Source organism: Cavia porcellus, unplaced genomic scaffold (assembly GCF_034190915.1).
Source record: "Cavia porcellus strain 051 isolate PalLab524CR breed Dunkin Hartley unplaced genomic scaffold, mCavPor4.1 scaffold_1, whole genome shotgun sequence".
Taxonomy (NCBI): domain Eukaryota; kingdom Metazoa; phylum Chordata; class Mammalia; order Rodentia; family Caviidae; genus Cavia; species Cavia porcellus.
Genome location: NW_026947484.1, coordinates 199,906,059 through 199,921,532, shown reverse-complemented (window position 1 = coordinate 199,921,532; position 15,474 = coordinate 199,906,059). Strand labels below are relative to the sequence as shown.

Genomic DNA, 15,474 nt, shown 5'->3' with positions numbered 1-15,474 from the left:
CTTTCTGGCCAGGATTTGCCTCCAGGGTGGATTCTAGGACCTGATTTCTGTGCATCTCAGCAGGGTGGGCTTGTGGGAACCACTCCAGGATGGTGCTCCTTGTCCAGCAGACACAAATAGTGCCCTATGGGGCCGTGTTCAGCTCTCCGAAGCAGAGACTCATTCTAGAAGAAAGTGAAATTATTTAATGTACAAAGAATTCTTCCCATCAGGAAAGATTGCCCTACAGGTTCCTTTAAATAGTGACTCCCGAAGGCAGTTGAGAGTTTTACAGATCATTAACTACTTGACTGAAAGCTTGCAGAGCAGAGAAACTCAAAACTGAAGTGTTGGGAGCCTCTGCCATTTACAGATCAATCCAAAATGAAGATAAAATATTATTGAAACTAGAAGTCAGTAGAAAAATGTGATTTAATTAAAAAAAAATTCTGATTTACACATGTCTTTTGTAAAACATACCTATTGCTTAACAGTGTTCCACCTACCTGCCCATCTTGAACTTCCTGTGTCCCCAAGCCACAGTCTTGGGGTTTCCCTTGGTGAGCAGCAGTTGCAGTCACCCCAGAAAAGGGCGTCATTGGGAAAGTGTTCTCGCGGCCGTGCTGATGCTGAGATACAGCCTGTAATGGATGAACTGTACAGTAACAATTTGCAGATAAAAATAATAGAAGTTAAAGTGTGCTTTACATGATAAAAGAAAGATGAAAGAGGACGAGAGTCTGTTACATCTGAGATGGTTACAAAAGTCCTGCTTTGTGAAGTGGGCTCTGCTGAAAAGATTGATGCCATAGGGAGTGACCTTGGCTGGGCGCAGGAGCTGGTGATGTATGTATGAGCAACCCTCTGCTAAATGGACCCAGATTTGTAGCACTAATATACATGGGAGCCCAGAACCAAACTCAGTACGGCAATAAATCAACAGCCACTTTGGGTGTCATTTCTGGTTTATATTCCACTATTGTTCTATCACTTTAATTCATGTCACTATCATCTTTTCATCTGGAACAGTTTTATATAATTTTCCAGTGGAGTTACCTGACAAATCCTATCAAATTAACAAGGTACATTAACAATATTGACTGGCTGTGGCTTCAGGAGTTGCAGGGCCATAGAACAAAATTTTAATCAATCTCTCTCTCTCTCTCTCTCTCTCTCTCTGTCTTTCTCTCTCTTTCTCGATAGTTTTTTCCTCTCTTTCTGAGAAAGGAATGTGGGGCAGGGTTTATTTCCACATAAGAGATGTGCACATTTATTTTGTTCTGCTCATTTTGACTTTTATAAATGTCAAAATAAGCCGCAGAATACAGAGGGGGAAGTGCATGCACATGCATTACCAACCATCATGGCTCGTGTACCCTTTTCCTTTCAGAGAACTGTGGAAGTTTGCAGATCTTTAACAATTAATGACCAAATTGGATGTGGACTTGCAACTGGGTAGTTGTAATCTGCTTTAAGTGAAATGTAATGAAAGTGGTCTCCTGATACATTCTCACCCTCCTGAAATCATCTAGACCTGAGAGTCCAGAGTCAGTTGGACTTATGACACTATGCCTAATTGAAATATGATGTTCCTGAAATACGCCCGATGACACATCCCAGCATTCAATTAGAAAACATACAACCAATTAAAGGCAAAAAAAAAAAAAAACACTAAAAAATTGTAAAAACCACAATTGTTCATCTTCCCCAAAGACCACATGCGGTGACCAGGGTTTAAGGCCCTCACTGCACAGTCCACCCTAAGGACAGCCTTTTCTCGCATCCCTTTGTACACAGTCTTCTTTCTGCCTTTGTCTACCTTGGATTTGGAATTAATCTACCCATAAAATAAAACGGAAATGCATGGAATGTGTAGTAGACTAAACCGCTATGCTTGAGTTTATAGTTTTCATTTAAATTCACTGTCACACCAGGGTTATTTTGCGGGGGAGGTATTAATTGAACTGTTTGTTTTATCTGCTTCTTTAGACTCACTAAGTTTTTTTCACATTTGTTCAGAAATTTCTAAGTAGATTCATAGGATGGAATATGTTAACCCTGATTAGCTTTTCTGTTACAATATTTATATTTTATTTTAATCATATCATGTATCTTATCTGCACTTTGCCCTTTTTTTCTTTTTTTCTTTTTTTTTTTTTTTCCTGTAACCCTAACCTTTAAACTATGGCCTAAAAATTAATTACTTTTAAGGTTCCATATGGAGCTCACTTCAAAAGGCATATTAAAGGTTTTTGTCTCGCATCCTGAACAGATTCCTCAGTTTTCAGCAGAAGAGGGAAATGGCACATCCGGGCTGGACGGCATGGCCAGTGAACAGGTGCTTCTCTGAAACACCCAGAGAACAGTCACTATATGTGTCCACACCCACCCCGGGTCCCTCCCATGCCACTGCCTCCGCTCTCCGAACACCTTACTCCCAATCACACTGGAACATGCCATGTCTTTCATGGCCCTGCAAATAAAACCTGAAGTCCCGTATGTAACATTTCTGCATTGAGGTCTTTGTTGTATAAAGCTCACACCCAGACCTAAGTCCCTCCCTTAGCAGAAAAGCAGTGACTTCCACAGCCCAAAGCAGGCTCCAAGACTTGAACTTGAAAGGTTTTGTGTAACAGACCCTTTGATCTTCCTGGGACTTCCCTTAAATATAGCTGAATAATTATTTAATGTCATGGAAGGGAAGAGAGAGCTTTCTTCCCTATTTTTAGTATGTGCAGTTCACCCAGAAATTTCTCACTGGTAGTATTGCCATTTAGGCACAAATGATGCTAATCTTCCATCCCAGATCTTAAGGAAAAAAATAACTGATCAAAACCATTTTTAAATGGCTACATTATAGTTTGTCTCATTACAGTGCACAGTCATGCAGTTACCAACATGTGTGTAAATTGTCTGTTGCATCTATGTTATATCCAAGAATCACATTTCTCACTTTCTTTTCATACAGTTTTGGGTTGTCATCTCCTGCAGCTTAGCCACTCGGTCTGGCAGCTTTCATTTAGATTCTGTCTGTCCTAAAAGTCCCTGGCATTCCTCAGCCCTAAGAGTGAGCACATGTTCATCTAACTTAGTGTATTATAAAGCAGGCCAAATGAGCATATCAAAATCCCTTAAGCTTTCACTTCTTGTGTTTTTGTCCTCTCCTTGGCCTTACAGGTATCTCTGGAGACAAAGTCGAGATAGACCCCGTTACAAATCAGAAAGCTAGCACCAAGTTTTGGATTAAGCAGAAACCCATCTCAATCGATTCTGACCTGCTCTGTGCCTGTGACCTTGCAGAAGAAAAAAGCCCCAGTGAGTAGTGCCTTTTATTTATGTCTCCCTTCTCTCTTTCCCCTCTTCCCCTCTGCGTGCTGGGTGCCAGGAGAATATATTGCCACCGTGTCCTTTTTTCCTTGGGTCTGTTTAATTCATTACCAGAAATTTCTTTTAATCAAACGGGATTGTATTATGGTGCCCAGAGCCTGACATGAGCCCCACTGCGCTCTGTCTTGATGGCAGTGCAGAGCCTCACTGGCCTTGCCTGGGGCCTGGGGCCCTGGGGCAGGTTCCTTTCACTTTGTGTTCCTGTCCCCTTCCCATTTGGGGACCTCACCCATCAGAGGTGGAACTACTGTCCTTCCACAGCAGATCAGGGGAGCTGGGGAATTTCTCGTAGCAGCCTACGACTAAATTTTGGGCATCCATCACGCCGGAAGCATTAACACCCCCCAGATTATTAGCAGCTGTGCAACCTACCAGCTCGTAATTAAACTCCTGCCTGGTCCCACAGAAGAGATCGCTGCTGGGTTGGCATTCCTCCACTTAAATTACCAAAGTAGACACCGTTTAGTTGTATATTTTGGCATATTATATTTTTGCAGTTAAGTAATTGAGTACAGTGTCTATATTATTCAATTAATTACTTTTAGGACTATAGTCCTAGCAAGGGACAGGAAGGACACACAGATCACACTGAAATTTGTCCATGGATAAAAAATTTCAAAGCTGTATAAGGATGCATTAGTTACCTAGAGAAGAGAATAGTGTAAAACACTGACTCTCAAACTCCAGCTCTTGTTAGCATTACCTGTGGAATCTTCATAATTCAGTCACCCAGAGCCCAGCATAGTAGATGCTGACTTGGTGATACAGGGCATCAACCAAGCATCCAATGTTTGTTAATCCTGTGTGTTCCAGTGTCCACACAGTTTGAGAGCGAGTGTTAGAAGGAATGACATAGACAGAAGGGACAGTCAGAGTGTAAGGGCCAGCAGGTGTCTATAATGTGGTTTTGAGGTAACACTGACTGAAAGTAGGCCTGAGGAGCTGGGGCACACAGGCTGGCCACAGGCTGCAGGCTCTCTTGGGTGGTTGTTTAGTTTCTTTGTCAGCATATTCAGAGCTACATATTCTCCTTTCAACTCAGCCTCCAGCTTGGTGAGAAGGGAGAGCATAGGGGGCACAGGGAAGCAGTGAGGCCACCCCAGCCCTTCCCATGGTCCCATGGTCCCCACAAGGCTCCAGCTCTGCCAATGGCTCAGCGGAGGCCAGGAGAAAACCACTGCTGCTCGGGGCCCATACAGGCTGCGGCTGCCTCTGCCTTGGGACTTGTCCTCCATCTAAGATGGCTTTGTTTTTTGTCTTCCTTAAGAATTGAGGATGCCTTGGGAAGCAGCATTTTGTAACTTCTCCCTGACTCTGAGGAGTGAAAGGTGACTGCATGCATGTTGTACAGAGGGCAGCTGGGTGGAAAGGTTTGGGAGGAATAGAGGCAGGATTTGGGTTTCCCTGTATCCGCCCAGGTGCCCATTGTGCTGTGCAGGCTGCAAGTCGGGCACTGGGGTATGGGCATAATGTGCCCCGCCACCCACCGCTGGCCTCCTCGTGGTATCCAGAGTAATTATTACACATCTGTGCGCAGGAGGCCACATCTGAAATGTGAGAGCACGGAGCCAACGTGGGCCCTGCTGTGTCAGCACTGACAACCGCTTAGGAGTCTGTTGTCTTACCTTCAGGAATGCCAGGCGGTTCAGTGTAAAAGCTGTGCACGTGGGTCTCACAGAGGTTCTCCTCTCTGTCCCTCTGGCTTCAGATATGTAGAAACTGTGACACTTCCTAAACAAAGAGACTTACCGTGCCATGACACTTCCCAAGCCCCTGGTCTCTAGCAGTGCTTTGCCCATGCTTGGGCCTAAGGGTTGGAGGGACTTGAGGGCCGTGTGTGCGTGCATATGCGTGCACATAAGGCCTCCTCTTCACAGGAACTCTACTTTTTCCTATTTTGAGATTCTGTATTTAGGTTCACAAGTAAACAGATTTTGCTGCTGCTTAAAAAAAAAAGAAAAGAAAAGATTTTTAAGGTTTACAGACTTAGAGAATAAAAATCAGGCTCCAGTGTGGGCCAGTCACTGCGAACTGCTTGCATGTTGCATTCTGCTGTTGTTGCCTGAAACACACCTTCCACCCAGCCCACCCCATGGCTTCCGGTGATTGCTGCCCTCAGCCGCCAACTTCTCAGGAGCCAGCTCCAGGACCAGGCCCTCTCAGTTTGCTTTGCCCCAGGAGTTTCCAGAGTCTGTGCACCCTGTATGTCATGTGCTCATGCCCTGCCCTTTCTCCCCAACCCTGTCTCCCTCCTGAACTGACCACCCCAGCACCCCGTTCACTCTTTTTCCCTCAGTCCCTAGGCTGTGCTCTGGGGGTGGCCTCAGTGAGTGCTTGTTCACTGGAAACTGAGCTTAATGAGCCCAGAATCTAGAGGCCACTAGTTACTCAACATAATTTATGTTGTAAAGTGCCCAAACAAAGACATATGAAATGAATCAGATAGATGCTATGTGTTTTTATGATTTCCAGTATCTTCGCCAAATTAATTCAGTGACTTAATCTAAAAAGTTCATCCTGAGACCATCATCAGACCACAGCATTAATCTGTGGGGCTGCTGCTTTTTCTTTCTTTCTTTTTGTTTAAAGGATTAATGGTAACCCTTTTTATCTTTTGTGTCTGTTGGACCTTAGAAAAAAGTTATTTTAACAGCACTAAAGAAATGAAAGTCTCTATATTTCATAAGTTTAGCTTGTGATTTTTATCAGCATAGTGATGTATGTTTGTAGCCGAGTTTACATCAAAAATTATTCTTGGGGCCTTCTTGAATGAATTATGGCAAAGAGTGAGTCTAGAAGTAGATAAGGTTTTTGATTTCTGCAATATATTTCCTTTTTCATGTTTTTATCTCTCATAACACAAGTGTCTTGCTGAAGACTGGGACGTGTGACCAACTGGAATAATTTAGTTGTGAAAACAGAGCAGACGTATTATTAAACAGCCTTCTTTACAAAAAGGCATTAAGTGCTGGGAGGATAATGAAGTCATCCCCAGTCTTTCATGAGACGTGTTTGTCAGAATTTTGAACAGAAAAGAAATGGTTTTGAAACCCTTTGAATGTGGCCAGTTCGCAGTGTTTATTGAGAAAGCTGCTGTCAAACCATTAACATGGTCGTCATAAGGAACACAACTCAGGTTTAATTGATGCCGTAGCCCAGAAGTATGCGGATCGCTGCCTTGGCAGCGGCTCGCGCGTTACCGCACCTGCAGTGGAACACGTAATTGCCTACATTGTGGGCTCCGAAAGGCCCAGACTTCATGAACATCCGTGGCTCCTTTCCCTCCTGCCAGGTTCTCAAGGAAGATTGATTCTGCTGTCCCATGAGTGTTTCAAGACCTGCAACTTTATGCCTAACTAAATACATGCCTTTTAAAAAAAAAAAATTGTATCGATAAATATGAATTCTTAAAAGAGCTCAGAAAATCTGTGTATTGTAATACCTGAGAGATTAAGAATAATTTATTTCTTGAAAGAAAAAAGTACATTGCCGATATTGTTCAAATCAGTGATTTGTCAGTCTATTTGCCACTCCTTTGGCTATCTTTGGCTATTTTGAAGGCTGTCACAGACCTCTTAAAAGAAGAATTAATTTTAATTCCTTTTAACTGACTTAACATGGACAGCATGTATGCCATGGTTACATTGTGTTAGAGAAATCATTTTTCGTTCTTACACAGGTATAGACCCAGCCTTTGGATGCGTCGGCTATCTTTTTAAAGTCCAGACTCAAATTCCAGGCCTGAAACAAAAGCCAGGGACCTTTCTGTGAGACTTGTACTCATCAGAGACTTGGGCAGTGTAAGTGCCAGACTTACTAGAGCGAAGTCTGGTCTCATCAGGGGAAAGTTGTGCAGGTTCAGAGTCTTTAAAGGAAGTCAGCCTATCATTAAGAAATCAGATTTAAACCTTAATAAAGTAGCTGTCATCTTTAGAGCTCAAAAGAGCTCTGTATCTCAATTAAGTATAGATGATATAAAATCTTAAGGAAGCAACGTAATAGAGGTAACCTGATTACATTCTCTTGCAATAGTATAATTTAAAGGAAATCTGATTCTGTTCATGCTGGTTATATTGGGGGATTTGTTTTGTTTTGTTTTGTTTTGTTGTTGTCCAAAACACTTTGGACAGAAGATAGGAACTTTTTGAGGTTATAAGTTAACCACTACACCCTGCAGACTGTGAAGCCCTAGTGAAAAGAACCTATTGGCTATTTGAGATGAGATTCAGTTAAGACTATGAGTTAAATCAGGTGGGCTTATTGGTGACCTCCTGCTTAAATGAATCTTTCTTTTCATAAGAACTTGACAAGATCTGTAAAGTAGTGTATTTAATTTACTAATTAAATTAAAGCTGCTGAATAATGATTTGTCCATATGATTTAGCTTAAATAGGAAAGATCAGCATTGTTGTGATCTTCAGCCACCTTAATGGCCAAGCCAGTTAGACACAAAGGCCTCTTGTGTTTTGTGGGTCACGAGTGCATAGGTAAGCCTGGGCTGTAATTGAATTGCCTGCGCCGCACCTTGCAGTCACAGATTTCCTCTGCCTTCCTGTTCCATTGTTGCACTGGGGCTTAAGAGAATGTTAACGTGGTAATAGGCACAGGGCCTTCCCCATTATACGTCTTGCTATCGAGCGGTTCTGCATGACTAGTTAAAGAAGATGGCAAGAAGATTAATGAAAGCCAGGCTAATACAGAAGGGGGTACTTTTGCAAGACTTCTACCGAGGAGATATTAGAGCTGAACCAGAGCTTGGCTTTTTCTTTATCCTGTGACCTTTGAACCTGCCGTACTGTTGAGAGCTGCCAGGGAAGTCGACGTTTTGATTGATGTTGGTACACGAGTCAGTCTTTCCCATTGAATTCCACATCTGCACGAAAATAGCTTTTCCAGCAGAATTCATACTGGCTAGAAATGATAGCCAAATTGATGGCTGAAATGCTTTTATGTAGTTTTCGTTTAAGCCTAAAGGTATTTGATGGTTTAATTCAGTATCCAGTTTTCATAGATTATATGTATTCACTTATGTGTTCTTAATGACTTCATCAACTCATAGTACAAGACAAATATTAAGAATGGTTAAAGGTTTGCAAACAGAGCTCCAACCAGGGTTTATAGGGGAGTAAAAGTCGTCATCAGACAAACCTTTCACCGTCCTCAAAAAAGAAAACTCAGTGTGAGGGCCCAAAGAAACTGACTTTGAGGTACGTATAAATAAAGCAAAGGTATCGATGGGGAGATCTGAAGTCTCACCTCTGTACCCTGCATGAGCCCCAGCTCAGAGGCTATCTTGGTCCACCTCAGTTGGGCTCTCTGACTTTGTCCTGGGGACATGAACATCCCATTCTGAAAGGGTTTATCACAGGCTACCTGTAAGACAGACCTGTGCAGATAAGTAACTTCTCCAAAGGTCCTCACTTACTCTTATCCTGCATGCTGCATGTGTGTGCCTGTGTGTGTGTGTGTGTGTGTGTGTGTGTGTGTGTGTGTGTTGTATACACTTCCCCCACTACCTCTTCTAACAAAGGAGGATGGCAGAAGGGCTCAGGTTTATTCCTCAAATCAACTCGGTGTGTTGAATCCTGTGACCACCACATTTCTCTTTTCTGTACTTGACAGGGGCAGTTCCAGGAGAGAACACACAAATTCATTCATCACACACACACACACACACACACACACACACACACACCTCTCTCTCCCTGACATGACAGGCACTCTAGTTTCTGAAATAGGAGATACCCAGGAATTTTGTCATATTCTTCAGACGCTCTCCAGAAAGTGCAAGAAGAGCCAGGGGGAGGTGGGTGGGTGTGCACGCCGCCTTGGTGTACTTCAGGCCTTAGAGATGAGGCAGCTCTTTTCTACGCCAGGGCCCCTGCCACCCAGGCCGGTGGAGCCCACCCTCAGACTGTGTTGACCCAGGAGGTTTGGGCACGCCAAACATTAGGTAGGCGAACTGCTGTGCTGGGTCTTTATTCTCTGACAAAGACTTATTTCATAAGTTCCAGATCAAATACAGTAAGTACTGCCTGATTACAGAACACAACGGAGTCTACCATATTAAATGCCCCAGTTATTGAATTGCCTTTTCATAAGAGTACTCTGGAGCACAATCAGGAGCAGGCAGTGCCTCATCCTTTTAACAGATATGTTTCCTAGCCCTATTAAAAGGGGTCTTCATCTATCCTGTCAAAGGGAGTCTGCTGGGGTTTTTTAGTTTAATTACACTATCCAATTAAAACTCCTTGCTGCATTTGGATGCGCCTCTCCTTGGGCCTGAGTGGATATGACATTTACAAGGCTCGCCTTTCAAGCAGACAATAGTGTGATTGATGAGGTGCACATTCAGTGAAGGAGCGAGTGCCTGTGGAAGTGCTGCTTAGTGCGTTTTGATTTATTTATCATCTTCTTCCAAAACAAGGGAGCTGCCGGGGAGAAGGGTAGAGGCAACCAGGGGACTACCTCAGTTTTTCCTGGACTGTGAGAGGGAGACTGAATTTCACCACAGGATAAAGGTGAAGAGGAAATATACGTCTAGTGCCAGCTTGCATCATCAAATACCAGCTCCATTCTTAGGTTCTGTGACCCAGTTTGGTTTCCACTAATCTCAAGCTGTGATCTGCTGTTAAATAGGTCATCACTGTGTTTGTAGAACACTTTGCGGGGGCCAGATAGCACTGGCCAGGCTCCTGAGAACTCCGCCAACCTAGCATGTGTCTCTGGACTGACCTGGTAGCAGTGCCTGACACCCGACTCCTGTGCATGTCCCAGCGGCACCCTCCAGAATGCCCACCACTTCTGTCCAAGGGCCACCTTCAGGGCTCATGACCCTTTCTAACCCTGGCTATTTAAAAGTGCTTCTGAGATTTGGAATTGGCCAAGGGCATGAATGGCTGCTCAGCACACAGCCATGGAGGCATAATGGAGAACTTCTCAAGGTTGTAGTGATGAGGCAGATCCCACATCTTGTTCCTAAATCACTATTGCTATTCTTCCTCAGCCTGTGATAGATGGGGCTGGAAGAGTGCTGTCTCTGTGGGGCCTGGCAAAGAAGTGTTTCCGTGCAGTGATCTCTGGAAGGCAGCCTGGAGGTGGGGCAGCAGGACTCCTCCAAGCCCCGAGCGGTGATAGCCATGCACCAGAGCTGCTCGCTGGGGCATGTTCACACACACGCAAGGCGTCCACGCTTGGGAGGGGAATGAACTGGTGTTGAGACATTCTCAGGGAATTTTCTTATATTCCTTGCAAAGTTTTCTTTGTTTTTTTCCATAAGATTTACCAAGAAGAAAGAATTTCTCTGTGTCAATTGGAATATTGATATTTGTTAGGGTAGGAAACATTTTGAGGATATCAACTCTTTTCCTCCTGGGAGAAACTACCTCCTCGCTGTTAAGTTTCCACTTAATTGTTGACTTGAGCTTTATGGACCCATAATAACAAAAAAATTATCTAGGCATATGAAAAATGTGCATACATTTGCATTTCCCTAGATTTTGATTGCCATTTCCTCGAATTTCTTCATTTTCAACATCAGAGGAAACCCTAATTGAGAAGAGGGTAAAACCAGGGTAAAAAGAGGGTAAAAATCCCTACTGAAAATCTCAGTGTGAGATTTCTCAGCCGGATAAATGATGGAGAAAATCTGTTTTCCCTTGCCTCCTGCCAAGCTCAGAATTGTATTTTCATAATAAATAAATGGGGTACTTAGATTTTAAGTTAATATCATAGACATGGAAAAAGGAAGCCATACTTTCATTAAAATAAAGATGTGTATTTCTTCTGAGACTTCCATATGCAACTTCCAGATTAGCTTTTCTATCATAAGTGACTAGAACACTGGACAAAATATTCTTCAAAACCAGTTTCAGACATTGGAACAGCACAAGGCTGTGATCCCTTAAAGAAGGAATGCGAAGGGCTGGGGATTTAGCTCAGTGGCATAGGTGCCTGCTTTGCAAGCACACGGTTGTGAGTTTGATCCTGCTACCAAAAAAAAAAAAGGGATGCGAATGTCTTGCGACCACAGTGTGGCTGTCGGCCAGGGCTTTCTGGGAAGGGAGAACCCAAGGTGAGTGGCACAGTCTCATGGAGAACTGGCAAAGAAGTGAGAGGCAGAGGGTGAGGGTGGGGTGGGAATCACAGCATGGCAGAGCCAGAAGAAGCTGCGCATGGTGGGGTACATGTTCAAGCCCAGCCTGGGTAGTTTAGCAAGACCCTGTCTGAAATTTTTTTTATTATTATTATTTTAAAAGGGCTCAGTGTAAAGGTCATCCTGGGCTCAGTCCCCATTAGCACCTACAACAGGAGCAACAGAAAACTGAGCAGAAAAGCAGGAAAAATGTGTCCCATAACCAGAAAGAAAAATTGATCAATAATAGTAAAGCCAAATGTGACCGGAATGATAGAATTTGCAGTCAGCAATGCTTTAAAATAGATACTAGATATGCTAAAAACTTGAAAGAACACAACTCAAAAGAAAAGTATGTAGAAACTATTAAGAACCAAATGAAAATTCTAGAACTAAGATATAATACATGAATCAAAACTCACTAATAGAAGCAAGTGAAAAGGACTAAGAAAAAAGATTAGCATGTAATTTATCTATTGCCCCATTAAAAACTTCCCCAGAATTTAGTGAGTTAAAGCAACAGTAGCATTTGTTACCTTATAGTGACTCTCAAGGACCCAGCACAGCTTCAGTTGGTTTCTGGCTCTGGGCTCATAAAGCTCTGGTCCACATGTCAGCAGGGGCACGGTTGTTTCAAAGTGAACTTGAGCTAGGATCTGCTTCCTGGCAGAGCTCAGTTCCTTGTCACGCAGGCCTCCATAGGGAAACTCATAACAGTTGACTTTATCAAATTAAGATAGAAGGGCTGAGGATTTAGCTCAGTGGCATAAGCGCCTGCCTGGCAAGCGCTGGATCATGAGTTCGATTGCCAGTACCCAAAAAAAGATAGAGTGCTAGCGTGGAATCAATCCTAGTCTTCTTAACCTGATCTCAGAAGTGACATCCCAGTACCTCTGTATGACTTACTCAATAGAAACAAGCTACAGGGTCCAGCTCCTGAACAAGACAAGGTTACATGAGAACATGAACCAGGAGCTGGGCTCATCAGGAGCCATATTAGAGTCTTTTCTGCAATCAGTAAATTGTATAATAAAAAAATCCAGGCTGAAACCCAAAAAGAAAAATGGATGAGAAGAACAGAGCTATAGAATAATATCAACTATTCTAACATACATGTAGTTGCAGTCTAAAGATTTGATTTAAAATATCAAGCCACCTCCAATCTTAGAATCCCAGTGAGGACTAAGCAGGATAGATATAAAGAAAACCTCATTGAGGTTTGTCATAATCAGATTGCTAAGAACCAATAATAAAGGAAAAAAAGTGCCAAAGAAAAGACATGCTGCATAGGGAAGCCAAGAAAGGAACGATTGCTGACTTCCCATCCAAAACAGTGGGGTCCAGAAGACAACAGTGTGGCGTCACTAGCTGCACTAAAAGAAAATTCATCAGCCAGGCATGATGGCGTGCTCGGGTAATCCTAGCACTTGGGGCTGAGGCTGGAGGATTATTACACGTTCGAGACCAGTCTGGGCCACAAAGTGAGCCCAAGGCTAATCTGAACTGCATAGTGAGACCCTGTCTCAAAAGGACCTCCCCCCCCCCCAGCCAAAAAAAAAGAAGAATGAAAACTCGTAAACCTAAAGTCTATATTCAGCAAAATGCCCTTCAACCCTAAGGGTGAAATATAGCCATTTTAGACAAGACACCACTAAACCTTCACTATAAGAACATTAAAGACAGGGGGAGAAAATACAGAAGGAAACCCAGATCTACACAAAGAAGCTCCAGGACTGTGGAGTGTAGCCGTGAGCCCAGAGAGGAAACAAACCGGAGAGACTTTTTTGAATGGGGATCATCGATCTGTGACCCACAGACCACTCCACCCTGTGTGCGAGTGCTCTGTGAGGTAAGGCTGTGCGCACTTGTAATCCTAGCCACTGACGCAGGAGGACCATGAGACTAGCCCAGACAACTTAACTTAGCGAGGCCTGTGTACCTTAAATATTTAAAAAGGAGCTGGGGGGCTGGGACCGTAACTCAATGATGGAGCACTCACCTGCTACATGCAGGGCCCTGGTGTCAGTCCCTAGTGTCAGCCCCAAAAAGAGGGGAAAAGCTGATTTTGTCTTATATGAGTATCCACAGTATCCTTGATTTTGCCTTTTGGCGCACAACACATAAAATAGTTTCCTTCTGGCCTTTTATAGGAAAAGTTTGGGTGAAGGTTGGGCAATGTTCAGGGTGGTTCTGTGTCACTAATTCTTCAGGGACCTCGCAATTAACCACAGGCACTGTGCAGCTCTGAAATTGCTGCTTGATCCTGGTAATTCTCCAGGAAGCAGATATTATTCCCAGTTTGTAATCGAGTAAACCGATACTCAAAAAAGTTACACAGCTTGTCCAAAGCAACCCACGAATGGTAACGTGTTCACCCTGTCCCGACACCCTGGCCCTCCGTGTCAGTGCTTCCTCAGGAAGGCTGTCCCTACCCCCACTCCGTCCGCGTGGGGTCTTCTCAGCACAGGTCCGCCATCTTGTCATCCGGCTTCTCTTTCTTAAGTTTGTTAAATGCAGCAAATTAGAAGATGGGAGGAAAAGAACTTAAAGTGAAGTGAAAGTTGAGAAGAGTTGACCAAAAATGAAACAAGCCTGGGGATTTAGCTCAGCGGCATAAGCGCCTGCCTTGCAAGCAGGCAGTCGTGATCCCTGGTACCGATTTTTTTAAAAAATGGCAAAGATGATACAAAAATGAAACAAAAACTACTATATGGGGCTGGGGATTTAGCTCAGCGGCATAAGTGCCTGCCTTGCAAGTGTGCGGTCTTGAGTTCAATCCTGGTACCGATAAAAAATGAAAAAGACAAAAAAAAAAAAAAAACCTACTATAAAGCACCCCAAGGATGCAGAAAGCACAACAGCGTGGAACACTGTAGAACATCGGAGCCCTTTGCAGCCAAGAAAAAACCATGATACTCAAGTCGTTTTACAGTTGAACACGGTAAAATAGTAATTTGTTTTCCTGGTATTCTTAATACAGGTGAGAAAGTATGTTATGTGGGATTTTGAAACTTTTTTTTTTTTTTTTTTTGTCTTTTTCATTTTTATCGGTACCGGGGATCGAACTCATGACTGCCTGCTTGCAAGGCAGGTGCTTATGCCGCTGAGCTAAATCCCCAGCCCGTTATGTGGGATTTTGATGCTTAAAATTTAAAAGGGCCGTTCTGGGTTGGTTTGGTCTGGTCAGGTGGTTTGGTCTGATTGTGCAGAGGTCACCCATACTTTCCGTGCCAGTACTTCTGGATGGCTAGAGTTTCATTTGGCAGTCACATAGCCTGTCATAGAAAAATACAAACTCAAGCTCGTCAGAAACTGAGGCTCCTCCAAAGAGAAAATTTTCAAATATAGAACTTGTTTCTTGCTTACTTAGCTTTCTAAAAGCTAAAGAAGATAACTGAACCAGTAGTTGGTTATTGAAACAACGGGTGGTATTTGCTGAAATAAGACGTGAATTGAATCATCGAGAGGCCCCCAAAAATCATTGTTCTTAATTTATTTCCTTCAGTCCATTGAGTATATCGAATACATATCTCAAGGAAGGTCATATTGAGTTGCAAGCTGAACTAGCCATTTATTTCATGAGACACCGTTTTTACTTGAGAGAGTAACTGTCAAACTGGTCATCCAAACTTGAGTCTTCAGCAGACATTTTCTTACATAGGAAGGAAGTGAACCTATCATTTTGGAGAAAACAAGTGGCAGTATTGACACCAGTGATGAAATTGAAGCTTTCAGGTGAAATTAGAATTTTGGAAAACACTGTCAGGTTGGCTTCCAGTTGCTTAAACACTTTTGTAATTGAGTAGTGAGACAAGTAGTGCTATGAATGAATGTTACTTTTTTAATATTGTATAATGAAATATTTCAGCATTTGAAAGAGCTACATAACTCAGTGAACCAGTATTTTCCAGACTAAAAATCAAGCAAGGGGGAAGATCCTTTGTGTTTTGGGGGGTTTTGTTTGTTTGTTGTGT

General features: G+C 43.1%; 1 protein-coding gene across 9 annotated transcripts in view; it reads left to right on the top strand.

Moving 5' to 3' along the window:
• The window catches only part of Mapkap1 (MAPK associated protein 1), a 233,627-nt gene that overhangs the window by 205,522 nt on the left and 12,631 nt on the right, over nt 1–15,474 (top strand). For 6 of the 9 annotated variants that reach the window (XM_013153476.3, XM_013153475.3, XM_005004030.4 and 3 more), the window contains one exon: nt 3,157–3,294. The exons of 2 other annotated variants lie outside the window; for them this stretch is intronic. In XM_013153476.3, the coding sequence (XP_013008930.1) occupies nt 3,157–3,294 (138 nt within the window). Of the gene's footprint in view, nt 1–3,156; nt 3,295–6,658; nt 14,836–15,474 lie in introns of those variants that run through there. One more of the 9 variants, XM_063227617.1, reaches the window with a different exon arrangement.